Source organism: Strix aluco, chromosome 28 (genome assembly GCF_031877795.1).
Source record: "Strix aluco isolate bStrAlu1 chromosome 28, bStrAlu1.hap1, whole genome shotgun sequence".
Lineage (NCBI taxonomy): Eukaryota > Metazoa > Chordata > Aves > Strigiformes > Strigidae > Strix > Strix aluco.
The window spans coordinates 6711233-6738411 of record NC_133958.1 but is presented as its reverse complement, the minus strand read 5'-3'; the positions used below and the strand labels follow the sequence as shown (position 1 = coordinate 6738411).

Sequence of the window (27179 nt, the reverse complement as noted above, 5' to 3'; positions counted from 1 at the left end):
CTGTGGGGGGCAGCGGGAAGCCCCACATTGCGACTCTCTGCACCCCGCAGCCCCCAGCACCCACCGCCGCCCTCCCAAATCCCGGCCCCCGTTTTGTTTTACCTGCCCCCCCGCGGGAGCCCGTCTGCGGCGGAGCCAAAAGCAGGTTTCTGCCGCCACCTCGCGATGGAGAAGGGGGATGTCGCGATGGGCCGCGGCTTCTCGACGGACACAGGGCCCGGCAGCGCGGCTGGCTGTGGGAATCGCTGCTTTATTGGGCCGTGTAACCCCCCCGGGGGGGCCCGGGAGCGAGCCTGGGGGACCCGGAGAGCAGGGCTCGGGCGGACACGGCTCTTCCCGGAGCCATGGGAGGGTGCTGAGCCCATCCCGGAGCCATGGGAGGGTGCTGCACGCAGCCTTTTGGGGGTTACCTGCAGCAGCACTCGCCTCCCTCGACAACCCGGAGCACGTTCCCCATGTCCCAGAGGTGCGCGAGCGGGACGGGGCTGCTAGAGGAGGTTTTTGGTGACGGCCGCTGCGGTTGGGTCGCGGCTCACGCGCTGCAGACACGCACGGGAGACGTTTGGCCTCCGGCACCCCTTTGAGCGTTGCCTTGCAAGCCCTGAGGGCGAGTCAGGCCCTGATCAACCCCTCCCTCGTGGTGTCCCTGACACTCTTTAGGAAGCTGAAGATGTGGGACCCGCCGGTCCCTTTGGCCTCCAGCGCGGACGGGGGCTTCCCCGCGGCAGGGCCGTCGCCCGGCTCTGCCCGCCCGGCCTTGGCTTTGGCGGCAGCGACGGCGATGTACTTGGTGACGATGGTGATGTGGTAGGACCTGAAGTCTGCCAGCGCGGAGACACAGCGGTTGAACGCCGCGCGGAGCCGAGCGTCTCCGGAGGAGAGCACGTGCTGCCTCAGGGAGGGCGCGCGGTGGATCTCCTCCACGAAGGCTCTGTGGGGCGGTGGCATGTAGTGCCTCATCCTGTGCAGGAAGGCGGCTGCAAGACACCAGCAAAGGGAGAAGTAAGCTGTGGGTGAGAGGGTTTGAGCACCCTGACACGCAAAGAGCGGCCGGACTGGAGCACTGGCCTGCGGGGACCTGGGTGTTGGCTGGTACCCAACAGCCCGCGCAGCTTCTGCCCTCACCGTCCTGTCTCGGTGCCTCCAATTAATTGAGAAATAAAACCCATATTAGGTCAATGCTGCATAGGGTTGGTCTTAACCCTAAAAAGGCAGGTTCTAGCCCTTGCTCTTAGCCTTTTGTTTTGGGGTTGGTTGTAGGGAGTTTTTTGCTATTAGAGTGGTTTTGCTAGTTTCTGATAAGTATATTCTGGTGTGGGACAGACTTTGCGTACTGGCAGGATGCTGGCGCGCTCAGCTCCCCCAGCTGCGTGCCCATCCGTAACCTCAGTAAAAAGTTGACACGCAGAAAGCAAAGTCTGTCCCTCTGGGAATTTATAGAGGTGAGGAAGTTCCTGCCAGAGCCTCGTTTACAGGCTTCCTCCCTAACGAGCTGGCAGAGCCTCGTCCCAGCCGGGCCCCACGAGGGCAAGAGGGGCGCGTGTCCTGTCTGCTTCGGTTCTTCCCCCCCCCCTTATTCGCTTGGAAAAAGGACCGTGTGTGACTCACTGCTCTCCTCGCTGTGGCGAATCCCCAGGAGCTCATCGAAGGCGTGAAGGACGGTGCTCTGGGCCGCGCTCCCTCCCGAGTAGGCCAGGGGCTCATCGGAGACACCCTCGTAGACCAAACCCCCTGGCATGGCGGGGTTGTCCTTCCAGCTGCGCGGGAGACAGAGCGGTCAGGCAGGGAGTGGCCGGTACCGGGGGGCTGCAAGAAGGGACCTGGGCTGGCACAACTGAGCAAAACCTCCCCGACCATGCCCGTGGGTCTCCTCCTCCTTCTCCTCCTCCTCCTCCTCCTCCTCGCTCGGCCGTCCTCAAACACAAGAGCAGCTCGGAAATCAAACACCATGTCGAGGCGCATCACAAGGTCATGGGTGCAGGGAGAGACCCTGAATTACCCTTCGCCAGGGATCGCTCTGGGGGGTTTCTGTGCAGTGGGGAGCACCCGTGGTGTGGCCCCATCTCCCGCTCGGGCCCTGGCCTGGGCAGCTGCCGCACGGGGGTTGGCATGTGCTGAGCTGCTCTGGGCATTTCTCTGGGCAATAACGGCACGACGTTAATTCCGCGAAACGCCGGTGGCCGTTAGGAGAGGCCGGGTTGCCGCTGCGGCAGATGGAATCGCCCAAATGCTCTTCCAAGCCCTTGAAGTTTGTGCTTTGGGTTTTTCCCTGTTCTCACTACTCTTGAGATGATGCCTTTAAAGACAGCACAGGACAGCCTGCCTTTATTTATTTCAGCAGAGCACGAGCCTATAACGTGATTTCCTCCCTCTCATAAAGCTGCTCGTCCTCGGCGAGCCCAGGAACCGGGCAGTGTCGGTGCCCCCCCCGTACACCATTAACTCACAGCCCCTGTCATCCGGCTTTATGTGCCTGTTGTGCAAAAATGGATAAATGCTCGCTCACAAATGGAAAGAGGAGTTATGATTTCGGAGAGATAATGTGCCTGGCACAAAAACATCTCTTGACCTTCTGAAGAATGCACCGCTTCATGAAGCTTTTGGTGCTGGCTGCTAAGGCCGTTTGAATGCTGGAGGAGATTTTGCACAAACTGCAGAGAAAATAGAATCATTATCAAATACCATAATATTTTTAGCTCTCCCAGGGATGTATTTATAGTAACCTTTACTAGTGGGAAGTTCTTATAAGCAGAAGGGAATTTAAAAGGCATGTTTTTCCAGGCTGATGACCATCAAGACAAGGTCAGCTTGGATAAAAAATGAGAGAAACTTAATCAGGATGCATGGAGCCTTTTGACTCAGGAATGCTGAGATATGCTGAAGAGAAATAAAAATAGAAACCCCCTGAGAAGCCCGGGAGCGGAGCAGTTGGGGATGCTCAGAGCCCTGCAGGGAAGATGAGGGATAGCAAACCCACAGCGCCGGCCTCTCCTGGCCATGATTCTGCCTTGCCTTTGTCAGTATTTGGGGGGGATTGGGGTTTTTTAATTAATGGGATTGTAAAGGAGTAACAGCAAGGGGCTTGTTATAGATGTTGCCTTAACATGCAGAGGGAAGAGACCCCACTCGGGTTTGTAGCTTTGTGTGTACAGTGTGCGAAGTAAAGAGGAATTAGTCTTCTCCTGTCAAAACTGTTGGGGCTGAGAGCAGGAATGATTCATTTCTGCACAACTGCGGCTGTTGCGGCGCAGAGACCGTGCAGGGCTGAGCTGGAGCGCGGGATGGAGAGAAGCGGGTGGGGAGACAGAGCCCAGCCCTTGTCCTCCAGCTCCGCGCGGGCAGATCAAGCACCTGGGAATGCCCTCGAGAGAGGGACAGCACCGTGTCACCTGTGGGGCCACCGGACACGGCACCAGTTCCCACCCTGCCCCGGGCCCCACCCCCTGCCTGAGCTGCCCCTTCCCAGCACATCCCCTGCTCCCCCCGGCCCCGGGAGCTGCCCACACGGTGGCTCTGGAGGGAAACGCGCTGCACTTACCCGGAGAGAAAGATCCGGATCACAGTGTAAAATACTGCTGGATCCACAAAGTCTAGGAGGAAATCGGATCGTAGGTGTTACTGCGGGCAAAAGGCATTTAGTTCCCTCCGCCTCAGCATTTCCCGTGGGGCAGCGCTCCCCCCGCCACCGCAGCCGAGCTGACCCGAACCCAAGCTCCGAGGAGGACCCGGCCGGAGGGGCCGGCGTGTTGCAGGGTGCTGGTGCCCTGTCCCTGGGTGGGCTTCCCCCCGTGGGGCTCCTCGGGGCACAGCATCGCGGCTAAGAGCTGCTCAGCCCAACAACACCCCACGCGTTACCTCGGGCCCGTTTGGGTGCTCAGACACCAGGTACCATCCCGGGAGCACTGAGCTCCCCTGAATTTCTCCTATCTCCTCCCGCTCCAGCCCTCCAGAGATACTTTACAGGCCAAGTGCAAGCGCGTTTATGCTAAAGGCATCTGATGATCTCGAGCGTGCCCAGCGGTGTGAGGGCACGAGCTGCCCTCCAGCTGAAGGCTGCTGTTACCGTGCATCCGGGCCAAGGCCTTGGTCATGTCTCCGATGGCCTCTGCCAGCTCCTGCAGGGCCTCGTGCAGGGTCTCATGGTCGAGCTGCAGGATGGCACGAATGGCCTGAACAATGGCCTGTGAGAGGAGGAGAGGAAGAGGAAGAGGAAGAGGAAGAGGAAGAGGAAGAGGAGAGGAGAGGAGAGGAGAGGAGAGGAGAGGAGAGGAGAGGAGAGGAGAGGAGAGGAGAGGAGAGGAGAGGAGAGGAGAGGAGAGGAGAGGAGAGGAGAGGAGAGGAGAGGAGAGGAGAGGAGAGGAGAGGAGAGGAGAGGAGAGGAGAGGAGAGGAGAGGAGAGGAGAGGAGAGGAGAGGAGAGGAGAGGAGAGGAGAGGAGAGGAGAGGAGAGGAGAGGAGAGGAGAGGAGAGGAGAGGAGAGGAGAGGAGAGGAGAGGAGAGGAGAGGAGAGGAGAGGAGAGGAGAGGAGGAGGAAGAGGAGGAGGAGGAGGAGAGGATGAAGGGTTGCAGAGGCTGGGATGTCTGTACAGCAGCTCTGAACACCCGCTGCCACCAACGCCAGCTCTGGCCCTTCCCCCAGCCTGCGAGCAAGCATGTGGGGGTCGAGAACCCCCCGGGGGTGCCTGAGGGCGCTTTCCAGGTGAGCAAAGACCCACAGGGCACGGCAGCACCCTCCTACCTTAATCCCAGGCACAGCTGCCTTCTCAACCAGGAGGGTGACGAGGATGAAGCCTCGCAGGCTCTCTGCCCCCGGCAGCGAGATGATGGTGTCCAGGTTCCTGCGGAGCGGCCACACGCGGGGGTCAGGAGGGCTCTCGCTCAGGGTTTCCCCGCGCAGCCCAGGACCCGGTGAGCCCTTGGAGCAAAACCGTCCCGGCTGCAAGAGCCTCTTATCTGCACCCCCGGCGGAGACGAGCTGGCACAGAGCAAAAGGGGCGAGGGGCTGTGCTGGGCCTGAGGGATCTGCCGGGTAAAAGCCTGGCCCATGAGAGCCGGGCTCTGCGTGGGCTAGAGCAGCCCACGGTTCAGCCACGGTCACGGTGCTTTGCTGTTGTTGCAGTGGCATTTGCGTGCCAAAGACTGAGCTGGTTTTGTTGTGCTCGTACATCAGGAGACAGGTTCAACCTAAGCAGAGCCCTGCAGTGTTGGACTGTTAAGCCAATTCAAACAAAACTAATACTGTAAGAAAATAAATAAGCATCTTAAATACTTACTCGATTTCCAGAGGCCTGAAGGCATTCCGGTAACAAACACACAAAAAAAGAAGAGAGAAAGAGAGACGTTATAAATTGTTTCAGCAAGGGGCTGTGCTCTGGGGGGGCCGGATGAGCTCACGGCCCGAGGGAAGCACCGGCCCCGGGGGGACGCTCCCAGGGGCAGCCGGTTCCCCACGGGTGCCTGCGTCTGCACCCGTGACAGCCCCCCCAGTGATGGTGGTTTTCGGTGGGTTTTGGCAGAACAGAAGCGGTTTGGGGACCGTTTGTCTCTGTTGTGCTGGACGGGACCTGCTGAGGCTCATCGTTGTTGCCCCGACCGCGGGAAGAGCCACGCTCGGCCCGGCCGCATTCGCTCGTTTACCCGTTGGGGTTCTTCCTCCTCCAGTTGGCCAACACAAAGTCCGCGTGGCTGAGGATGGGGGGTAGGCCGAGGGCCTGTGAGACCTCCCAGAACGGGACGGCGAGATTTTGGGGCAGGACCTGAACGGCACAAAGCACAGGAGAAGACGGGGACGCTGTCAGGCTGGTGAACGGTGCCCGTCTACGGGCACCCAACCAGGCAGGAGGGGTCACGCTCCTGCTGCCACCTCAGGAAAGAGGCTGCTCCTATAGGATGAGCCCCAGGGGAGCAGCACCAGCCCCCAGAGCCCACGTGAAGTGGCTCCAGGTTGCTTTTACCTTCACGGTGCCCTCCTCGCCCTCCTGCCAGAGGTAGCCCATGGTGATGAAGCTGAGCACCAGGTGTGCCAAGTGCAGCTCCTCGCGCCCTCGGAGGTGCCGGGCGCTCAGCTGCGGCATCTGCCCGGGAGAGCCTCAGGAGCGAGGGGCATGGCAGACGATGCCGAGGGCCCCCCGCAGCAGGGGCTGCTCCACCAGCTGGGGGGAGACCCTTCTCCTGCCTCTCCTTGCCCTCGCCCTCGCCCCGCAGCCCTTCGTCCCTCCCACGCCTGCGGGATTTGCTACAGTAAACCACAGGATTTTACTCAAAAAGGCGAGAGCAGCGGATCCCCGTGTGCCGGGGGGGTCCGGCTGCACCGGGGGGCTCGTGGAGCCCTGGGATCCTTGGTGTGAAGCATGACCGGGACAAGCCATGGCTCTCGTGACATCGAGGGTCCCTTCCACCCCTCGCTGTGCTCTGGCCCTCGCCTCCTTGACAGCCCCGTGTGCCCAGGACCTGCCGTGGGGGCTCTTTCTGTGCCAACGTTAAGGCTTTGCTCTGCACGGTGCTAGTCCTGCCCTCGCGAGTCCTTGCTGAGGACGCGGCTCTGCTTTCCCTTTGCTTTTCCATGTGTTTTGCAGACGCTGCTGCATCAGACCCGGGTTTGAGAGAGCTCCAGAGCCAGGAAAGAACTCGGGTACCTGGTGAACGTGTGAGCGGAGCCGGTGGCTGGTGATCAGCCGGGGCAGGTCATGGGCAATCTCCATCCAGGGGCCGTAGGGCGCCGGCAGCTCTGTCTTGGTAGAGAGAGGCGAGGGGGGGGCTGTTAACGTGCAGCCTGGCAGCACGCAGCTCCTGAGCAGCTCAGGACTGAGACAGGATGGCCAAAGCGGCCAGTGCAGCCCCAGGGACGGGCCTGGCTCTCGGAGTCGCTGCGAGGGCGGCCGGAGCCCGTCTGTCCCGGGGGGAAGGGTAACCCCGTGCTGGGGCATGGGAAGTGCTGGGACAGGAGCAGGAGGGAACAGAGGGCTCAGAGATAAGCCCAGCCCTGAGTAAACTCTTCAGAGCTGAGCCTGGCTGAGAGACAACACCCAAACTCTCCTGCCCCGGTCCCCGCTCTGGCTGTAACGCAGAACAGCCATAGGGTGCGGGGAGAAAAGGGACTTGGGGGAGCGATGGCAGCTGGGGGAGGCACTGGGGGGCTGGAGCGGGGCTGTGACTCGGTGCTGGGGGGTCTGTCACTTTTGCAGGTTTTCCTGGGGCGTTGGCAGGGCCAAGCTCCTGCCTGCAGGGATGGGAGGGGGGTGAACGCTGCCAGCCCGGGCTCCCAGCATCCATCCGGCCTAATGGCTTGTGTCTGGTTCCCCATCTCATAAGAGCAGCCTGTGTGATCGCGAATTAACGGGTGACAAACAAGTATCTGCCTGTCCCCGAGTGCTGCCGCTGCGAAGGGGGCCCGGTGATAAATGGTACTGCTCTCAGCGCGGGGGATCTGCAGGCTGACTGCTCGCCTCGTACTCCCTGAAATCCTGCAAAGCCAAGGCCGTGAGAATTGCAGAGCTCCTTCTCTCTGCCTGTCGCTTGCTGCAGCCAGTTTAATCATTTTTAAAGCGAGGGGTCTGTCCTATGAAACTAAGTCAAAAGAGCATGCGCCTTCCTCATTGCTTTTTACAAACTGTTATAGAGTAGCATTAAATTGAAGCCCAACCAGAACGCCGCCGCTCACCAACCCCTCTATTTTCCTGTTCTCTGACTCCTGCAGCAAGCAGAGGCGGTGGCACAGCCGTCTCCTACCAGAGGATGGGGAAGGAGGAAGCCGTACTCCTCGGAGAGCTGGAACCTTGCCAGTGCCAGGGGCGGCGCGGTCTCCTCGGTGCCATCGCCGGGGTCCATCGCCGGGCGCTGGCTGCAGGGTCGGGACACGCTCGGGCTCGGCGGGACACGCTGGCTGCCCCGGGATGTGCTGACCCAGCGCCGCGAGCCCCGGCGCAGCAGCGTACCTTGTCCTGGGGGGAGCCAGCGCCCGGCTGCCCAATGGCCGGAGGGTCCGAGCAAACACGGTTAAAGGTTACCGATAAGGCGTTGTCGTGGAGCAAACTGTGATCTCCATCCCCTGACCCGCACCGGGACGCCCCCTCGGGGCTGCAGGGATGCTCCAGGCGCCCTGGGGTCGCTCAGCCGCGCTATCTCTGCAGCCGGGTTTTCCCCAGGACCCCGGTGACGCCAAACTCATGGCCGTGGGAGAACCAGGGACCAGCCACATCTTGCCCGCACCCGTGGCCACCACGTGGCCACCTCCGGGCTGTCCCTGGGAGCCACCGCGGCTCCCGTCGGGCTGTGTGTGACACCCCCCGTGTGCCAGGGGACCTCTGTCCCCGCAGGAGCGACACGCGAGGCACGCGCGGTACCCTCAGGCTCGCGGGAGCTGCTGCACGCGCTAACAACACGCCCAGCGCAGCCAAAATAAATTAACGGGAGCCACATCCAAAGCGGCTGCCGCAGAAGTCAACGCACAGCAGGGAGTGGAACTCCCTAATCCGAGTGTCGTGTCACTTAAGGGTTCATCTGCATTTCCAGTGAACTAATGTCGCCGTTAAATTCCCAGCGCCAAAGCGCAGGACCGTGGTGATGGTTGTACTGGCGGCAGCGGTGTGCTGGCAGCGCGCCCGCCGCTGGCCGTGCTCCCCCCGCAGCTGCACCCAGGGAGACAGAGCCGAGGCTGGTGCACGGAGGGTAATTAGCCCTCCAGGCAACGAGGGTCTGCGGGCGTCGCGCCTAATTGCGATGCACAGGAGCAAAACTGCTGGGTGGTTAACGCTGGTGAGGCTCATGCTGCCGTCTGGGCAGAGACAATGAAACGAGGCTGAAAGGGGCCTCACAGCTGCCGTTTCCCCGCGTTTCAGCGCGCTGCCGCCTTCGTCCCCCCGCAGATCGGTCCCCTCCCGCAGCAGGGGACGCGCAGGGCCGCAGCGACGCAGTGGCGGTGCTGTTCTCTGCACCCCGGGGACCACGGGACCCCCCGGGGTGGGGGTGCAACTGCGCAAGGTCTTTCCGGCGGAAAGGCCGGAGGGGTTCGGTGTGTCGGTGCTGGGCAGGACACCCTGAGCCACCCAGGTGTGAGGGTGAGCGCGGCCGTTTACCGCTCCGGGGATGCGGGCTGCAGCCGGAGCGGGGAAGGGGCCGCCCAGCACAGGGCGGGGGATTTCCTGGCACGACGCCTGCTCTGATGAGCCGGGCTTCCGTCACCGCCGCTGCCCTGGCCAGCGGGAAGGAGTCTGCAGCCACGGCGGGGACCACGCATCCACCCCGCGCTCTTCCTGCACCTCGGCCACGATGGCGCGAGCCCCCCGCTGCTGCCCTGGCCCAGTGCCCGCCAGGGCAGGGTCCCCATGGCTGCCCAGTGGGGGTCCCCCCATCCGAGCGGGGCTTGGCAGGACACTCTAAGCCTGGCCTGCCAAAAAGGTGGTTTCCTGGGGGAAAATCAGCACCATGAGCGCTGCCTGCGAGGGGGCAGGGCTGGAGGTTGGCGGTGTCCTGGCCCACAAGCTGAGGGGTTGTGCTGCGCCGGGGGGTGGGAGGACATCTGGGCTCCTGCGGGACAAAACAGTGTCCCCGACTTACTGCCGCCGCAGGTGGAGGGTGTACGGCCTCCCCTCTATCCTGAGCTCGTAGGACCCCGCGTCCTTCCGCGTGCAGAAAAGCAGAGAAAGGGAGAATTAGGAACAGCGGCCTCGGAAAATCACGCTCCGAGGGCGACGATGGACGCTGAGGGTGGGCCCAGGGCTTCCCCCAGAGCAGGCCCAGCGTGGTGCCCCCGTTACCGCTGCCAGCACATCTGTGCCCCCGGCACCCCCCAGAGCTGGAGACTGCGGCCCCCTCAGAGCCCCCCCGAACCCCCGCCCCAACAAACCTTCCCGGCTGCCGCCTCCCCGGGCACCTTTTAGGGCAGCCGCAGCAGGACAGTGACCCAGGACAGCACCGGCCAGCCTGGGGGGGACAGAGACCCGCAGGGGCCCCATCGCCCGACCCATAACGGTAGGGGCCCGGCGGGAAGCAGAGGCAGATGAAAGCGTCTTGGACAAAACCGGCACCTTTATTGCTCGTTGGCGTCTTACAGAGGGGCTGGTACCGGCCCTCGGGCAGAGCCCGGTGGGTTCGGGAGCGACGTGCGTCCCTCGGGGAGCGGGAACCGGGCTGGGGGTGGATCCAGGAGCAGGACACGGGCATCGCTCTAAGAAGGGAAGCGAGGGGCCATCGTCAGCCCCGGGAGAGCGGAGCCGTTCCCATCCATGGGGCCGCTTCGCCAGACGCCACCACCCTGCAGACGTCGCCAAGGCGCAGGCTGGAAGTATAAAAACTCTTTGTCTTCTGAAAAGGCACCGTGTTCAGCACAGTTTTAGATCGCACGTGCAGCTTCAAATACAGTTCAGTCCCACCTCTCCTCCCCACCCGCCAGACCCGGCCCGACCGCTGCCTCGTCCCGTTACGGACAGCCCGCCCGCCCCGAGGAGCAGGGAACAACAGAAACGAGGGAGTGATTATCCCGGAACAAACAGAAGACCCCACAAATACATCTGGTGATATTCTAGGCAACGTTTTACATATTTTAATAGTGTTATAAATCTTAGTCTAAGTTTATAGGAAATCACAGGAGTTCAAGTATTTTATTACTGCAAATGCAAACACTATATATATATATTTATATATGCATGTACAGAGGAAAATATATTTTTTTGCATTATTACAGGGGATTTTACAGACTGGGTTTGTACTCAGTGGCTACTGCAAAGTGAAAAAGCCAAGCCCTCTTTTCAGAACTTATTTCACTTTTAGCAAGTTTGTGCAACAGATTCCTCTTGGTGACCGCCCCCGTCCAGCTCCCCCAGGGCACGACGGCGTCACTGACGGCTCCCGGCACGCCGAACGCTGAACACTCCTTTTGGGAAAGAGTTTAAAGCCTGGCTCGGGCAGCGTGCGGGGCGGCAGCACCCCCCATCCTGACTGACACCAAAGGGACTGAGGTCGGGCGAAGGGGCTGCCCCGGGCAGAGCAGCATTTCTGGCCTCTCAGTGTTCTGCAGGGACTGCTCCTCAGTCTTTAGATCCAAATTAAAATCTAAAAGCACCCCCTTTAAGACCAAAATATGGCCACGTCTTTTCGTACCTTTATTTTCACTGCCCGTTCACGGTATTAGTGGGAATTAGTACAGGATTCTCACAAGAACTAACTTAAAACCATTACACTTAGTGTTGTATAGCACAGCTCAGTGTCAGTCAGCATGAAAGTAAGAATTTAAGGGCATTATTACACATCAATAAACAGATATACATGCATAAACATGTTTACAATTGTCCTGGTTCAGCCAGGAGAGGGTTACGTTTCCCCAGCAGTGGGGGAAGCTCCGGCCGGGTTCTTCCACACCGTGCTGACGTCACCTCCGGGCGCCCACGCGCGGCAGCGTCGGTGAGCGCGTGTGTTGTGCCACCGCTCTGCTCTCACCGCTGTATCGGTAGATATCTTGCTCTGTTCATTGTTATCACTGTTATTGTTGTGGTTTGTTGTGTCGCTGTTGCACTGTTGTATTAAACCTGTCCTTATCTCAGCCCCGGGGCTTTGTATTTCACTCCCTTTGTGGGGGAGGGGCAGCGGCCGCGTGGTCTCAGACCCCGGCAGGGACTAAACCACCACAACAATATATTTATCTTCCTCTGAAAAAGTACAGATACCTTATTTCACTTGTGCCATTAATGTGTAAATGCATAACGTTTTCCAGTTCGTGCCAAATCATTTTAAATTGGCCGGATTTCCTTGTTTTGCAGACGGGCTGGGTTACGTCAGTTCTTCACTGTACGTTTAGAAAGACGACAACAAATGGGACAGTTTCATTACCAGGGCTGACCAGAGAAATGGGGGAACCAAGGGCCACTCCCACGTGCTGTTCTTCAACTTCAGCTGTTCCACTGCCAGCTGGAGAGCCCCGCCGCAGGTCACAGAGCCACGACACTCGGACAGATCGAAGAACGGGTCAGGTGTTTCCAGCTCCTGTAGCTTTGGTAGAGGTATTTTGTTTAAAGTTTTACATTCCTCGTTCCAATATCGCATTTGCCTTACCCCAGGCTGCAGAAGGAAGCTTTCCGGGATTACCACGGGCCACTCAAGGCAAGAAGGAAAACTGCAATTCCAGCTCTGTCTCAGTGAACAGGTCAGCTCACGGGAAGGCCCCAAAGACGCCAAAAGCTATTTGGGAGGCAAAGGTGCCGGTCGAGAAGGAAAATAGTGTCCCTGAGGTAAACATTTCTGCTGTGGCGGAGGAGGTCCCTGAGGTACAGACTTCTGCTGCGGAGGTGGCGGCCTGCGGGAGGACAGAGAAGCCGCCGTCAGCGAGGCGAGGGCGTCCGCAGGCACGTGCCCCCTCCCGTCCGGCCCCACCGGAGACCCACGGGGTCAGACTCTGCCTTCTGCTGCCCGAAATCCTCAGGGAACCCCCACACCGTTTTTCCCAAAACAGGTTAAAGACGCCCCAAGTTTCCTGCCAACACAGCCCCGTGGAAGCCGTCCCTCGCGGCACCTCACGGCGTGGGCACTGCGTCTCAGAATGTGAATCGAACAAGGAAGGAAAACTTTCTGTTCAAAGTTAGTGCGAAACGATCCCGAACTTGGCAATAACGTTCACGAATCAGCGAAAGGACAGATTTTTCATAATTTCTTTTTGAACTGCGTATTTTGGGAGGCATTTTGTTCACCTGCACGCAGGGCTGATCCGCCCCAGGAGAGCGTTCTGACCCCCGCTAACCCAAACGTAGCTGAGGCAGCGCTGAAACGAGCGCTGTGGGTAATCCAGTGTGAAATGAAGGAGGAACTCCCTTCAACAAAAGGTCAGTCCTGCTCGCATGTAGTGTGTGATGATGGTGATGATTATATTAATTATACAATATATACCGCATTACATGCTGATGAGTATAACACACGATGATTATTTCATCACCCACAGAACAAAATACCCTCACAGAGACGAAGGCAGCGACAACCCACAAACACCAGCGCAACCACCGATTGTTATTTGCACCAACCCGACCAACCTTGTCGGCAGCTTCTGCGGCTGCGGTGCCTGGTATTGCGGGGACGGGTAGTAAGACTGGTGGTAAGCCTGCTGAGGATACTGGTTAACTGGGTACGATGGAACAGGAAAGGTGTTTGGTTCCATATCCTACGAAGAAAACAGAACGAGAACGTTCACAAATTCGCACATAGGGAACCGAAATATTTGTTCAATTAGTTAAGTGACATTTAAGACCACTTGCGAACAAACCTGGAAACGTCAGAGTTGCTCTTTCCTTCTGAGAAACTCAGTAGAAAGAAGCAACAGCAGTCTGGAAAGTACTGTATTTTGGAAAAAACAGAAAGGCTGATGACGACAAGCGTTGGATTTGTTCTGCAAGGGTGCTCTGGCTAGTTCCTGCGCTGAGAACTGGCCCGAGAGGAGCGGGGCGAGGGAGCTGCCCAGGACTGCTCCCCTCCGCGGCTGGCGGGGGCTTCCAGGGTAAGGGGTAACACGGCAGGTACGCTGCTCACCAAGCCAAGCACAGCCCGTGGGAACTGAGGAGTTCCACCCCCCCACCTTAGGAAATAATTCTTCTCTCTGCCTCTTAGCAAAGAGAAACCCCGATTTGCAGAAATGAAAAAATAAAGTAACTTTGAAGCTTTTATTAGGGCAACAATTACATAAACTGCCTTCATCTGTTAGTTTAGAGTAAGAGATAGCCAATAAAGTCACGAGAAGCGGATCATTCCTACCGTGGGAACACCTCTGGGAGCGTACGGCACGCCGTGGGAAAAGCCTCTGGGGTGACAGTCTCTCGGTTCGGTTTCTGTTCTAGGGGGTGGTGACTGAATCGACCTGAAATCCAATTGACACGGACTGTGTGAGCACAGAACCCCGACAGTGACTACGAACCCAAGCACTGCGGACCTGCTAGATGGATTTACTCCACCTCAGCACAGAGCACATCTCGGGAGGACAGTATTTACCACATATCTAATAAACGACATCACCCTTTGTCTGTTTAGGACTACGACAGCTTCATTTTGCCACTTTATACCAAAGATGGGACCCAAAAATATAGAACTCGTCAGCAGTGCACGACAGCAAACAGAACAGTAAAAAGAGAATTCTCTGCTCCCTCAATTTCAGATGAATTTCTCTTTTCGGCCTGGGGCAAGCTACATGCATCATCTGATGCAGGGGCCTTCGTCTGACATCGTGGGACTGCAACACGCCTCCACGCTTTGGCACTGGCTTGTGCAAACAACTGTTTGCAGACTGCTTCAAAGGGGCAGAGGAGAGGGTAAAAAGGAGAAAGTACTTACGAATGGCAGCGTGACATTAACCTTCTGTAGCATCGCTTCAGCCTGTCTCTTTTCACAAATGCCAGAGCAGCAGCTACAAGGAGCGGGAGGACCAGGAAAAAAAACACCAGCAGCCCAGTTCTCAGCGAGGTGTCTTTGATGGGGACAAAATGATGGAGAAAAAACAGCATTACATGGTGTTATCATCACTTGGCTCATTGTAGCAGTGAATATTTGGTAGGATTGGTTCTACAACCAATTTTTCTTCCATTTTTCATAGAAGAAAACACTAAAGAATCTAGTAAGACTGCAAGATATACACCCAGATACATTCTTTCCTGATTATCTTTTCACAGGGATTGTCTGGTCACAGATGAAAGAACCGTACGTGCCGTGACACCCTGGGCTATACCAGCATACTGATTACTAGATCAATACCCAGTTCTTCTTCCACTACGTTACTATGAAGATCTTCAGAGCTCAACTGAAAGGAAGGAAAACAGAGCTTCTGCCCCTTGGTCTGATCCTAAATCTTCCTACCATTGTTTGCTGTAGGCAAAGAACTCAGGTTCTTAATCTCCACATTTTTATATGCAGCAAATTTCTCCACTGCAGGCTGTAAAAAAAAAAAGCCTTTCCCTTTTTTTGCCTGATGATTTGAGGCATCTGTCCACGCTCCAACATGACTGCCCAGACTGTTATTGCATCAACGCCGTGTCCTGCTCCCCCCAAACCCACACCATCCTATGAGAAAGTCTTCAAGATCATTCTTGCAGCTCACAGCAGGGATTACATCAATCCTGTCTTTATATTCTCCACATGGGCACTGTGCAAGTTTTCTCCCAACTTATACCCTGGATTTGGCTTCCTATTTTCATCTTCTGGCTGTCAGTGGGAAAAGCCTGACAGCCTCTTTCAGTTCCCTTCGCAGGAATTGTGCTCCCCGGCCCCGGGCGCCACTTCCCCACTCCCCCATTCACACACAGATCTTCCGAGCACACAGATGCATCATCCTGCCACGTCAAGCACTGCCCTAGTGCCTTTTCTGGGGGAAAAACTACATAAAAAACCCCACAAAATTCCTTCCCCAAGCTATCTTTTCCCTCCACAAAAAAAGCAGCAAACTGGGAGTCTGCAAACAATGGAGCATCCCAGGTCTCCCTGCGGGAGCCTTACAAGCACTTGCCGTTGTACGGCGGGCCGCTGTCCAGGCTCCCTCCGTAGCCCTTGGTGTCGCAGTGAGGAGGGGCCCAGCCTGCGTCGCAGTGACAGTTCCTGTTGTTGTTGCACACCTGTAGCAACACAAACAGCGCCGTCAGGTCTACTCAGCACCTCCAGTTTCTGGGTATCCCAGAGCAGCGGGCGGCAGCCGTCACCCCCCGCCCCTCCCGTGTCGCTCAGCCCGGACAACTTCAACCGGTAACTCCCACCGCGCGTTGAAGGGCCCTTGGCCGGGCGGCCCGAGGTTCCACATGAGCCAGCACAGGACGAGCTTCCAAAGATCAGCTATCCCAACGGCTTAAAGTGCAGGGCTCAGGGTTTTTGCCTTTTTCTTTGTGAGATGCAGTTCCGAATTACATTAGTAATACTGGAATTGGGAATTATTCTCGCCTTACCATCTCCAGAGCTTTTGTCAAAAAATTTTTTGATACTGTTATAGGCTCTCTTGCCCAGAGACATTTTATAGAGTTTCACAGTTAAACAAAAAAGAAAAATTAAGATACTAGCCACTATTTTAAAACTCGCTCAACTTACATAACTTCAGTCCAATTTTTGCTGACTGTTAAAGACACTTTTCTCATTAACAGTACTAAAAACCAGCTTTTTATAGCAAAACCCATCCTCAAGAACCCCACAGAATTTTTTTAATCACTGCATCTAGCATCATGATTATGTTATTCCACATTAGTTACAGCCTTCAACAGAGAAGGGCAAAAGCCTTCCTAGGTGCAAAAAAGACACAAGTACAGCGTCCCTGGCCCAAGGTGGGACTTTTGACTGGAAGTGTCCGTTTACACATTTGCAGGGCCATCGGCTCTAAAGGTCTCGTGTTCCCGTCACAAGGGTGTCAGAGGACCCCGCGCAGGAACACCGCCAGGTACCCCAAAACCTCCGGGTTGGTGCTCCCCGCGCGAGGGCCGTCAGCCGGCCGCAGGCTCCTGCCCCACTCACCCCGTGCCCGTGACACTGGCGCTGCACGTCGCAGTCGTAGTTGAGGACGGAGGCACTCACGCACTGGAAGTGCCGGCAGATCTAGGGGAAGGGGAGAGGCACGTCGAGGAAGCAGACAGCACCGCACGGCCCTGCCCTCATCCCCCCTCCCACACCCCCAAAGCAAGGCTCAAGGCTCACACCCCCGCGCGACAAAGCCCAGCTCTGCAGGAACGCGGCTGAGCAGGGGCTGGACCGACTCTGGGAGCCCTTTGTCTCTAGTCTGAGCCTAAAGGAACAGCCATTAAACTGTGCACAGCGAGGGTACGTGGAACGCACATTCCTCTGCTGGGGCCGAGCCTCTGGGCTTTCTAGTTTAGTCAGATTTTAACTGAAAGTTGTCTTAAAGGCATTTGTGTGCGCCCAGCTCTGCCTGCTCATTGACGGAGCAAAGATGCTGGCTCTCAACAAACCTAATTTCTTTTGTTTCATCTAGAAATGAAAGGTTACATTTTTTAGGCAGGCAGTGCAGCACTAGGCAGCGTGAGGAACCAATGCTCTCACTCGGTTTTGCATTAACTACAGGCACCAAAAAAATTAACGGCTATAAATATTCAAGAAATATATTATGCAGCTGAAAATTTTATTCACATGAACCCCGCCCCAAATGATTACTGTAAGAAATCACTTTTTAACTGTTACTTACCTTTCCAGTATCACATTTGGTGCCTTCGTTCACCATCCCTGGGTCCGGGACATCAGAGCCCAGCTGGAAATCTACACCCCAGCACGTGGTGGTGCGGCTGATGGGAGTCTGGATAATAGCAGGCTTGATTCCAAAAACAGGCATCGTTTTCACGTTTTCACACTGGAGCTTCCCACACATGGCATTCCTACAACATCAACATATGAACACTGTAGTGACACTTCCATTTAATCTGAGAAAAAGCCTATCGCTTATTTGATGTGATCTTTTCTTCCTACTGGAAGACTTTACTTGAAAATCAAAATGAGGCATCTCGCCAAACAAAACTGAGCTGGGCCTCATTTCAGTGCTGCAGGAGTATGGATTTATCCCTTTGTCCCGTAAGCTGCTGGGATCTTTACGTTAATGAAAACATGACGATTTGCTACTCTGTACGTGGACACCCTCGGGTAAGATCAGCGATGGGAGATGTGGAACACACTCTCCCGTGCCCGAACGTGTGACGCACAGAGCCCCGGGGGCCACAGGCGGGAAACTGCGGCACGAGCCCGAGCGCTTCAAACCCAGCTCCGGAGGAACCGCCTGGACGTTCGGACTCATTCCGGCGGCTGCGCGCGGGCGTTAAAGCCAGACAAGCTAAACCAAAAGTCAACAAAACTTACAACTGCGTAAGCCTGGGGGCTTTGAGTCCTAATAACAGCTTCGGACATGAGGATAAAACACGTCCTCCCTACGCTATCTCGCTGCGGCTTCAGAACGATGCACACATGTCAGCGAGGTCAGATTATGGGATAGCACATCTCCCCAGTGCACCTGCTGAAACACCCCAAACTAACACCACAGCACCCGAATGAGGATTCTTGGTGACACATGTAGGAACTTCTTGATGCGCTGGGCTCAACTCACCAGCTGGAGCATTTCTTGTAGTCGTGGCCATGGAAACCACAGTTGCCAAATCGGTCGCCCTTGGAATTCACTTCAGCAAAGCAAATGTTGGGGGCTGCTTTGGCTTCTGCAAACAAGAGCCCATCCCCCAGACAGAGAACCAAGTTAAACAGGGACAGAAGCGTCTCTCATCACCACATCTCCTTTGCCCAGAGCAATTACCCTGCTACACCTGTATTGTCCACGCAGCACAGATGGCTCATGAACTTGATCAAAACACTAACGAGGGAACATGTCGGCACTACAAGGTTCCAAGTTTAAAAAGAGGGAGAGAAGAATAGTCACTTAAATGTTGAGTCAATGATACCATTTGATATTTCTTCACAGCTTCTTTACAGCCCTATGCACCAGAAGCCCCACTGTAACAGGAATGACCAGTGCAAGAAAATTACTATTTGAACACCAGCACAGCATTAAACCTAACAAAGGAAGAACGTGTGGAGGTTAAGCCATAAGTACCACTCCTTCAACTCCTTTGCCAAAGCCAGCTGGTCTTTGTTACAGGAAAACAAGTAACTATATTTTAAATAAACTTACTGTATTCTTATAGCTACGTCTCCTAGAAAATTTGTAAGACTGTGCTCTTCCTTACTTGAGCCGAAGATATCCTGACACTGCGCGTCGTAGTACTGGCAGACGCCGTTGTAACAGTAGGCTTCCTCGTCGTGGCAGGGGTGACCGTTCTGAACGGTGAAGTCCGGCTGGCAGAACTGGGACGTGCCGTTGCAGTACTCAGGAAGGTCACACTCGTTGTTACTCGCCCGACACTCGGTTCCTGCAGGAAGGAGCTAAAGAGAGAGGGGAGAGGGAAACTGCATCAGAAAATGGAAACCGAGAGCAGAGACGAATCTGCACCTGACCCACAATATGCCCCAAAAACGGGTGTTGACCTGAAGGCTCTGGTGGGTGCTGTGTACACACGTGACGGTTCCCCCCTCGACGTGCTGGCCAGGCCAGGGCTCGTCCTCAGCTGCTGAGGAACGTTTCCAGAGAACACGCTGGGGCCTCTTACCTGGCAGTTTTTACAGCAGTCTCCATAAGCACATTCAGCACCGGACCGGAGTCTGCAAGTACCCGGCTCACAGCAGGGATCACTCTCACACTCCTGAAAAGAGGAAAACGCTGTCAGTGTCCGGGAACCGCGGCTCCGCCACGCGCGTCCCGCCGGTGAGGGGCACACGCAGCCCCCCGCAGCGTCTGCAGAACGCACGAGCCACTGACCTTCGGGGAACCACAGTCACACTCCTCCCCGGCATCCACCAGCCTGTTCCCGCAGTACGGGATGCTGTAGGTTTCATCAGGCCTGGGAATGTTGAGCAGGCAGCTTCCCCCCTTGTTGAGAGTCAGCTTCTCAAAGTCTTCTGCACTGCAGCTGCTGAAGTTCCTCGAGCCCCTGCGACAGGGAACACGAGCTGGTCTTTGCACCAAGCCAACACACAAGCGTTCCCTCAGTTTGTGCAACGAGGGTAACATTTGCTTTCCCCATGAGCTGCAAGCGTGACACAACTCTGCAACCTGTAAAAACTCAGCACACGGGCGGGGAGGTCTGACCCCTGGCAAACGCCTTCCCTTTTGTCAGGTACTTACGACGCTCCAGAGCTCATAATGCAGCTGCTCGCTCCGCAGTGACAGACACGTTCATCGTCGTGGTTCATCCCCAGGTTGTGTCCCAGCTCGTGAGCCATAATTGATGCAAACATCTGTATGCTGATTCTTCCAAACTGCACAAGAGAAAACAGAAGAAAATGAGCGGACAGCTGATACTGAGATTGTCAGCATTTATTTATGTGCCAAAAAGACACTTCTGTCATTCTGTCTCTACACTAAGAGGATTCTCAGACCAACTGGGCCTGCTTTCTGACCAAGCGCATGTCATTTGCTTAGTAACAAGAGCCCTTAAACAAACATCTCTGGGACACTACCTAACAATCTCTGCTCTCCAGCGCAGCTGCAACATTAACACAAAAATTAGAGTTCTCCACACCAGCCCAAATCTCTTCAAATACGCAGACTCCAACTGCAGTACTTCTGTCACTAGTCCAAGAAACAAGATTGCCAGGGTTGCTGGTTCTCTGAGATCAGCACTTCAGCCCAGTAACGTCTGCAACCTCACAGGACGAGGGCGGCCAGCCGGCACTGCTCTAGGAGCTCACGACTGCACGGGTCAAGCAAACACCAGAGGATGGATTTGAGAACACACACAGCTCCCACATACTTCTAAGGCAGGGGCGCTTAAAACATCCACAGGGAAATCCCGGCCCTTTTTCAGGAGTGCTGCATGCTGAGGGGGGGAAGCTGGGCAGACGATGCAGAAGACTACAGAAAGATTGTGATTCAGATATTGTGGAACTGCCAGAAACAGCTGGGGACCACACGAAGGCCCCCACTAAGCCACTTCAGCTTTGTTATTAAAGATTCTGCACTTCCAGGAAGACTTCTGGAGTGCAAAACTCTTATCCTGATCACATTCACGGTATCAGTAAAGATATCTCACCACATTAATGCCTCCTGCGTGGCTCTTGGAGCACACTGTTCCAACGTAGGCCATCCCAGCTGTGCCACCAAACCCCTTCTTCCTGCAGTCACGGGGAGAAAAAGGACAGGCAATCATCCCGACGGTACAGACCCGCGATCCCGACAGCGCAGCCCACTCCTGCTCACAGGGCACCAAACGCCGCTGTTCCAGCTCTGCAGCGCCCACAAAGGAGCCCTGCGACTGCAGCTTGAAGGTACCAGTTCAGCTTTATCCTTCTGTTCACGGTTCTTTTATTCTTTTGAATTAAGACAAGTTTGCAGAGAAAGTCGGCCTCTTCCGCATCTTCCCTCTAAATCTAAAGAGCTAACGGTCCACCCTTGAAATCGTTTGTTTTAATTGGCTGTTAGCTGCCTTTCTACTATTGCCAAACGCCATAGATTTCTTTCCTTGTCAACTTCCTTTTCATTACTGTCTTATTCAGAGGTCAGGGAGGCCAAAGCCCTGACAGAATGAAATCTGGCCAGGGACATCCAGGGTGACAAAAGCAGCTTTTAAGGTGATGGAGGCAGGCTGGGCCGCTGCCCGGCGCAGAGCAGTGCGCTCGCCTCTGCCGCTCTGCTTCGGGCAGAGACCTCCCGAGGGCTGCGCTCTCCGCGGCAGCGGGACGTGCCCGGGGCTCGTGTCCTGGCCGCGGGCAGGCGGCAGCTCTGGAAGCTCTGTGCTCCTTCGAGGGAGCAGGGACGGACAGACCCGCGTCGCGCCTCAAAGCTCAAACCATGCAGCTAGCTTCTGGATACCAGCAGCAGAAACAACTGTCACTCCACTAAAATGCAATGCTCTGCACCAGATTTATGTGCGTTTTCAAGCAGAAAAAGCCCTGGATTACAAGTCTAACCAGTCTACAACCTGACAAAGGATTATCTGAATGGAAGCTTTATAACACTGCGGGACACTTGGGACAGGAAAAAAAAATAATTTAGCAATATACCTGTCAGAGAGGACACTGAATTTGAGGACCACAGAAACCTGCTTAAAAATGCTTAAATTGACTTGGAATGTTTTCACAAGTACATAAACCACAGCAGATTGCACTGGGTTCTCTGCTGAAATACAACAGCTACTTTTGATACCAGAGCACGGCTGAGCAGGCAGGGACAGAATAAGCTTCTTAAGAGTCAAAGGGAGGGAACTGCAACTCACAGAACAAACTGGGCACTGTCATGTCTCCGGCGCAAAACAAGATTCTTCTCCCGCCACTGTACAAAATTTGCCAGCACATCACCAGCACCCCCGTCCGTGCTAATTATGTTTTCGTACTTCCAGATCTCTAGACCAACTAGCACAATGCGGATGTTCAGCATGATGTACATCTGGGGAGGAAAAAAAAGGAGAAATATTTCTGAAGACCTTCAGATAAGAACAAGTGGTCTGGTGTTATGTGTCTTATTGCAAGAATCTACTTTTTTTGTTTGGGTTTTTTGCGTTTGTTTGGTTGGTTGTTTTTTTTAAGTTTAGTACACAGTTCAAATCACCAGAATGCCTTTTCCCTGTGATTCAGACCTTCATTAGCTACAGGATCAATGAGAAAATCCAAAACAGAAAAAAAAAAGGAGCGTCACTCCTGACAGATAGCATCATCTGAAATAGTCAAGCTGGAAGACATGCTTTTTCTCTGACCTTGACAAATACTTAAGAATTGCAATAATTGCAGCCATCTGCCCCATCTCTCACTGTATGTAGTGCAGGTTGGAAAAGTTCCCTAAATTAATTCTCAATTACGATGGCTGATGGTGAATTTAGTGGTGGAAAAGCTTTCCCAGCGACACATTCACCAAAGCCCACTGTCAGTATGGCCGAGGGAGCAGGCTGGCTCCCGGTCTGATAAAAACCTTTATTTCGTTCTTACACAGTGGTCACAGAACAGACTCTGAGGTGGAAGTTCACAGAAGCGCCCGGAGCTGCAGGGCTGCCCCACACAGCACGGCGCCCGCCGGCGCCCAGCGCGGCTCTGACTTACGCTGTCGAGGAAGTTCGCCAGCTGCACCATGTGTTCCCTCACTTCTGTCTCACTCTTCCCAAAGTCTTCAAACTGCAAGACAGAGAAACTTAGTCATGAAGAGACAAAGACAAGAGTTAAAAAAAGGAACAACATTTTAAGATTAGTAACGTGAAAAACATATTTGCCTGGCTCCAAATCTGCTGTCAAGACAGCAGCACCTTCACTGCTGTGGCTCAACAGCTCATGACCAAGAGCCAACAGCACAGACAGGCTTTGCCGCCTGTTTCCCTCACGTTATCAGATTCCTTGCCAACAGAAGCTCTCCACAGCCAACAGTTCACTCTTTCCCCGAAGAGTACTGCATAGAACATGTTTATTCAGTTTTAGGTCAGCATATTTGCATAACCTGGGCTAAAGCACCAGCATCGTTCGACAATCCACTTGGGGGTAACGAACACTGACGGCTTTTCCAGCCGGCTCCGGGGGAGCAGGAAGGGAACGCGACACCCAGTCCCTACCTTTTCTTTGTCCACAACTATGAACAGCTCCACGTATCTCGTCTGATGTAGGACCGCTCTCTTTCTCTGCGGAAAAAAGTTTTAGACAATTTCAATTTTATTAATTTGAGTGTAAACAAAAAACCCCATGACACTGTCATATTTCAGTAGATACAACCAGTGGTTTGAGCGCCACACCCAAAGCACACTGTGCCAAGACGAAAACAGGCCAAACCCAAGAAGTGTAATCCAGTGCAATGACAATTCCTCTGTGTTTTACACTGAAATTCAGCTGCGCAAAGATTTCCCGTGTTTCAAAAGTAAGGAACCTTTTTACTTTTCACACAGGTTTCTTTGGAAAGACAGCACACACTTCTGCAAAGGAGCAGGAAGATGCTAACAGGGAAACGCCAACAGCCTCGAAGTGAAAAACAAGGTTTCTCATCCTCCTGCTTTTACTGCAATTTTGTTCTTCAAACAACAAGGGGGACCTTCCCACCAGACTGTTGTTCTGATGGTTAGAGGAATGGAATAAACACCACAACGTTCTCCTGGCTTCTGATGCAATACTTCGTTAGAGAGCCTCTCCAATGAGGGAGCTGTTCCTGCCCTTAAAAGCCCCCGAAAGCTCTGCCCATGAATAATCTAAGTGGCCGCTCGACTCGCACCGCTGCAGGCAGCGGCAGAAGGAAACTGCAACTGCTTTGCTGAAGCAACTGAGTTTTTCAGCAGCGTAGAAAGCCCTCAATCAGAAACCTTTAGGTATGTGTTAAACCCCAGGAAATCTGATAAGCTGCTTCCATATTCTTAGCTGAACACTCACAAAACGCGTTACAGAGGATTGTGGAGAACACAGCGGAGTACTTACTCGCAGTAGCTGAGTCATACTGGGATGGTGATTCTCCTCCGTGTGTTCCCTCCCATGGTCGGCGGCCGTTACTCCACACACCGCGGGCTCTTTCTTCACGTTATCCAGTCGATATAAAATGTGTTTAGAGCCCGAAGAGGAATCCATGGGCTCAATTCCATAGGTGATGTTCTCTATTGTCACCAAACCCCTAGAACATGGTAGTAAGAAATTCCTGCATTAAGCACAGAGCATAGTTTCCCAGATTTTCACAGTACAACAAAGGAACGTTATTCCCTGATAACTAAAGGCACGTCTACATCTCAGTGCTGGCGAACAGCGTGCTTCACTTCAAGGCTGAACGCAGCCTTTCGCTGGACAGGGCCTTCACCAATACAGCAAATTAAACAGTGCTGTAAGAAATGAAGTCACAGGCCTTAAGCAGAAATGCTTTAGTTTAATTCCTATCACTACTTTGGTGTCTGACATGGCACTGCAAAAAAAAAAATCAAAGTCCCAAAAGATACAGAAATTAGACCAAAGCAGGAAAAAATTTCCAATCAAATTTGATGTGCATAAGCTTTAGGGCCAATTTTGTAAAATTTGCAGACTAGTGCTCGACTTTCCATTTTTGCACTACGTACAGTTCTTTGCAGTGACCATCTATCCAAATTGGAAAATAAGCCAAAATTTGTGTCAAAAAACGAGTTGGTGTACTCTGATAAACTGCAACATACTCGGTGGTATTTCAAATATCTGTTAATTACACAAATAAAAGACACCACAGAAAGCCTGCACAAAGGCAGACACTGTTGCAGCTCGGCTGCGGACAATGAATCCCTGCCTGGCTGAGCAGTAGTTAAACCAGCAAGAATTGTGTTTCAGGTTCAGCGAGCACGAGACTCACGTGACAGCGGGACACAAAAGACGAGCTGTGTTACCTGAGCCCCGAGCAAGTGCTGACAGCAACCACCGAATCCAGGGTGCCCTCCACGTACCCCTGATAGTGGCAGTGATCCTACAGAGGAAAACAAGGGTTACACGTACTCCCCGCACACCTGCACGCCCAGTGTCACCTCTGGTTGTGTAATTGCTCTGCCTGCCGCTGCCCGCGGTACATAGCACGCTCTAAGCTGAATTTACCACTTGTCTTTTATCTACAGGCGGCGGCGTCTGACGCCATCCAGCTCTGCCACGATACACCAGCACGCTCTTTGCTCACAGGCATCTGAGAATGTCCTCACCTGCCTTAGTGCCATGGGGACTGACATACAAGGGGCTAATCAAGACACTGGGGCACAGGGCTCCAACCAGATCCCCGTCTCCCTAATTCTGCACAGCAGATGCCCTTCACAACTCAACGGGGCCAGCAGTTCATGGCACATTTCAGTTTAAAATCCCACTCGGTCATTCTACCCGACGCCGCAATCAGAGCCGGGCTGTTATCGCGTCATCGATCCGGGGCGAGCAGGGCTCTGAAGCACTGTCCAGCAACAGCATTCTTAACTCGACTGTAATCCATCCTACTCTCAACTTCGGTTCTCCACCCTGCCTCAAATATTTCAAGGCCAGCCCCTCCCTACAGATTCGGGCCAAATCACCGTTCAGTTTTCTAGAGAACAGCCCCGCACGCTGGACTTGTACGTGAGCTCTCTCCAGCAGGAAGGGGGCCAAGGCCGGCTGCCCTCGCCGACCGGCGCTGCGCTGACGGACTGTCGGGTTGCACCGTACATCCCTCATCAGCCCCGATGAGACAGAAGACTTCGTTTTGTCCGCTGTATATACACATTTTGGAAACTAGGCAAGGGGGTAGAATGGGGCAAATACACTCCATTTTCTCTGGCAAGTGCAGTTTTGAACATTACCACAGGGGTGAGGCAGATTAGGTCGCCTGTTTCAGCACGGACCGCAGAAAGCGCTGAAGGCACGCGCTAATCCTTCGGGGCCTCTGTGACTTCCATGACCTCGCACAGGAAAAGCATTTTTCCTCTTTGTCAATCACTTTTAACCAGGCAGTACGTACCCAGCTGACTCAGGTGCTCTATTTTCAAAAGCAAGACCCCATGAATCATATATGACTAACACTTCCCTTTCAGAGGAACGTTGATACATAAGAAGAGTGAAGCCATCAGAAATACTCTCATGCTTTTTGTATCGCACAAGCTGCTTTTTATTCTTATTCTCCTGAAGCAATTAAATTTTCAAAGGCAACCTATCAGGCAGCCTGCTTTTACAGAGCAAGAGGGCTGCAACTGCTTTTTCAGTGGAATAACTCCAACGCTACGCAGGTAACACCCTTCTCAAAGGTCTTCCAGACTTGATCTCATCCATCCCTTCTAGTAGCTCCCAGATTTCTGGACTAACGAACGGCCTGTCAACCCTCAAAAATTCTTAGAGCCACGAACAGCCAGCCTCGCACAACGGAAAAGATGGCTCAGCAGCTGACCATTCATTTTCACTGGCGGACCAACCCGGGAGACCAGCGTGTGTGAAAGTAAAAGCTATAGATTGGGTCACGGGGCCAGCCCGGCCCTGCTCCGCACGCTCTGGTCCCCGCCAGGAGCAAGGCCCATGGCCGGCAGCAACCCCAACCCTGCCCTGTGCTGGCCAGGACAGCACCGTGCTCAGGTAACCACACACCTGACAGCTGAGGAGCATTTCCTTTTTAGAGAAGAGTAGCTGTTAATTAGACAGCAATCACCTCCTCCTAAGGAAATATGGTCTGTTACAAGCTCCAGGCTAGAGCCTCAGCCAGAACCAAGGCTCCTCTCCAGCAAGAGTGCAGGGCATGAACGGGATCAGAGGGTGGCCCAGCAGAAAATACAGCTTCTGGAACACAACTCCCTCATCCTGCAGGTGCTCAGTGTTCAAGTCACCTTCAGTAGGGGCATAAAAATAATCAAGAAATCCTACCTGGACATCTGGATATTCAGACTGCAACTTTCCCTCCTCATTATAGGTATAAACTGTGAAATCTTTGGGCAGCAGTTCTCTGTAAGGAAAGGGGAGAAGGAATACAAGGAGAATTTCATTAAATGACTGGCACTATAGCAGGGCACTAAGATGATCTTAATCAAAAGCGTCACAAATATGTAAATTGCAATTAAATAAGGAAAAATTCAAAAGGAACACCCCGCTCCCCCCCCAAAAAATTAACAAAGAAATTGTGCATTTCCGCAGCAAAATCCAAGATATCAGAATGGTGGAACCCTTAATGAAATCAAATCAGCCACTTCACCCTGGATAAGTAAAACAAGCATCAGAACCCATTAAATTCTG

General features: G+C 54.3%; 2 protein-coding genes across 6 annotated transcripts in view; both read right to left on the bottom strand.

Annotated features, from left to right (window-relative positions):
- Positions 1–315: 315 nt before the first annotated feature.
- On the bottom strand, positions 316–7830 carry LOC141916053 (indoleamine 2,3-dioxygenase 2-like). The gene is made up of 10 exons (XM_074808132.1): positions 7728–7830; positions 6635–6730; positions 5954–6073; positions 5637–5755; positions 5273–5287; positions 4738–4837; positions 4064–4181; positions 3539–3590; positions 1609–1757; positions 316–977 (listed from the first exon to the last, which is right to left on the bottom strand). The coding sequence occupies exons 1-10, from the start codon at positions 7824–7826 to the stop codon at positions 613–615; spliced, it is 1233 nt and encodes a 410-aa protein (XP_074664233.1). The 5' UTR covers positions 7827–7830; the 3' UTR covers positions 316–612.
- Positions 7831–10506: 2676 nt separating this feature from the next.
- LOC141916020 (disintegrin and metalloproteinase domain-containing protein 9-like) overlaps positions 10507–27179 on the bottom strand; it is a 33755-nt gene continuing 17082 nt past the window's right edge. For 2 of the 5 annotated variants that reach the window (XM_074808046.1, XM_074808045.1), the window contains exons 4-23: positions 26814–26892; positions 24842–24918; positions 23922–24111; positions 23075–23140; positions 22575–22646; positions 21758–21927; positions 20576–20657; positions 19669–19802; positions 19303–19474; positions 19094–19186; positions 18674–18869; positions 18043–18148; positions 17137–17323; positions 16452–16532; positions 15466–15571; positions 14301–14433; positions 13728–13830; positions 13243–13313; positions 13013–13140; positions 10507–12285 (exon numbers count right to left, since the gene is read on the bottom strand). In XM_074808046.1, coding sequence (XP_074664147.1) covers positions 12137–12285; positions 13013–13140; positions 13243–13313; positions 13728–13830; positions 14301–14433; positions 15466–15571; positions 16452–16532; positions 17137–17323; positions 18043–18148; positions 18674–18869; positions 19094–19186; positions 19303–19474; positions 19669–19802; positions 20576–20657; positions 21758–21927; positions 22575–22646; positions 23075–23140; positions 23922–24111; positions 24842–24918; positions 26814–26892 — 2395 coding nt within the window. In that variant the 3' untranslated portion in view covers positions 10507–12136. Of the gene's footprint in view, positions 12286–13012; positions 13141–13242; positions 13314–13727; positions 13831–14300; positions 14434–15455; positions 15572–16451; positions 16533–17136; positions 17324–18042; positions 18149–18673; positions 18870–19093; positions 19187–19302; positions 19475–19668; positions 19803–20575; positions 20658–21757; positions 21928–22574; positions 22647–23074; positions 23141–23921; positions 24112–24841; positions 24919–26813; positions 26893–27179 lie in introns of those variants that run through there. The other 3 variants (XM_074808048.1, XR_012621052.1, XR_012621053.1) reach the window with 3 other exon arrangements.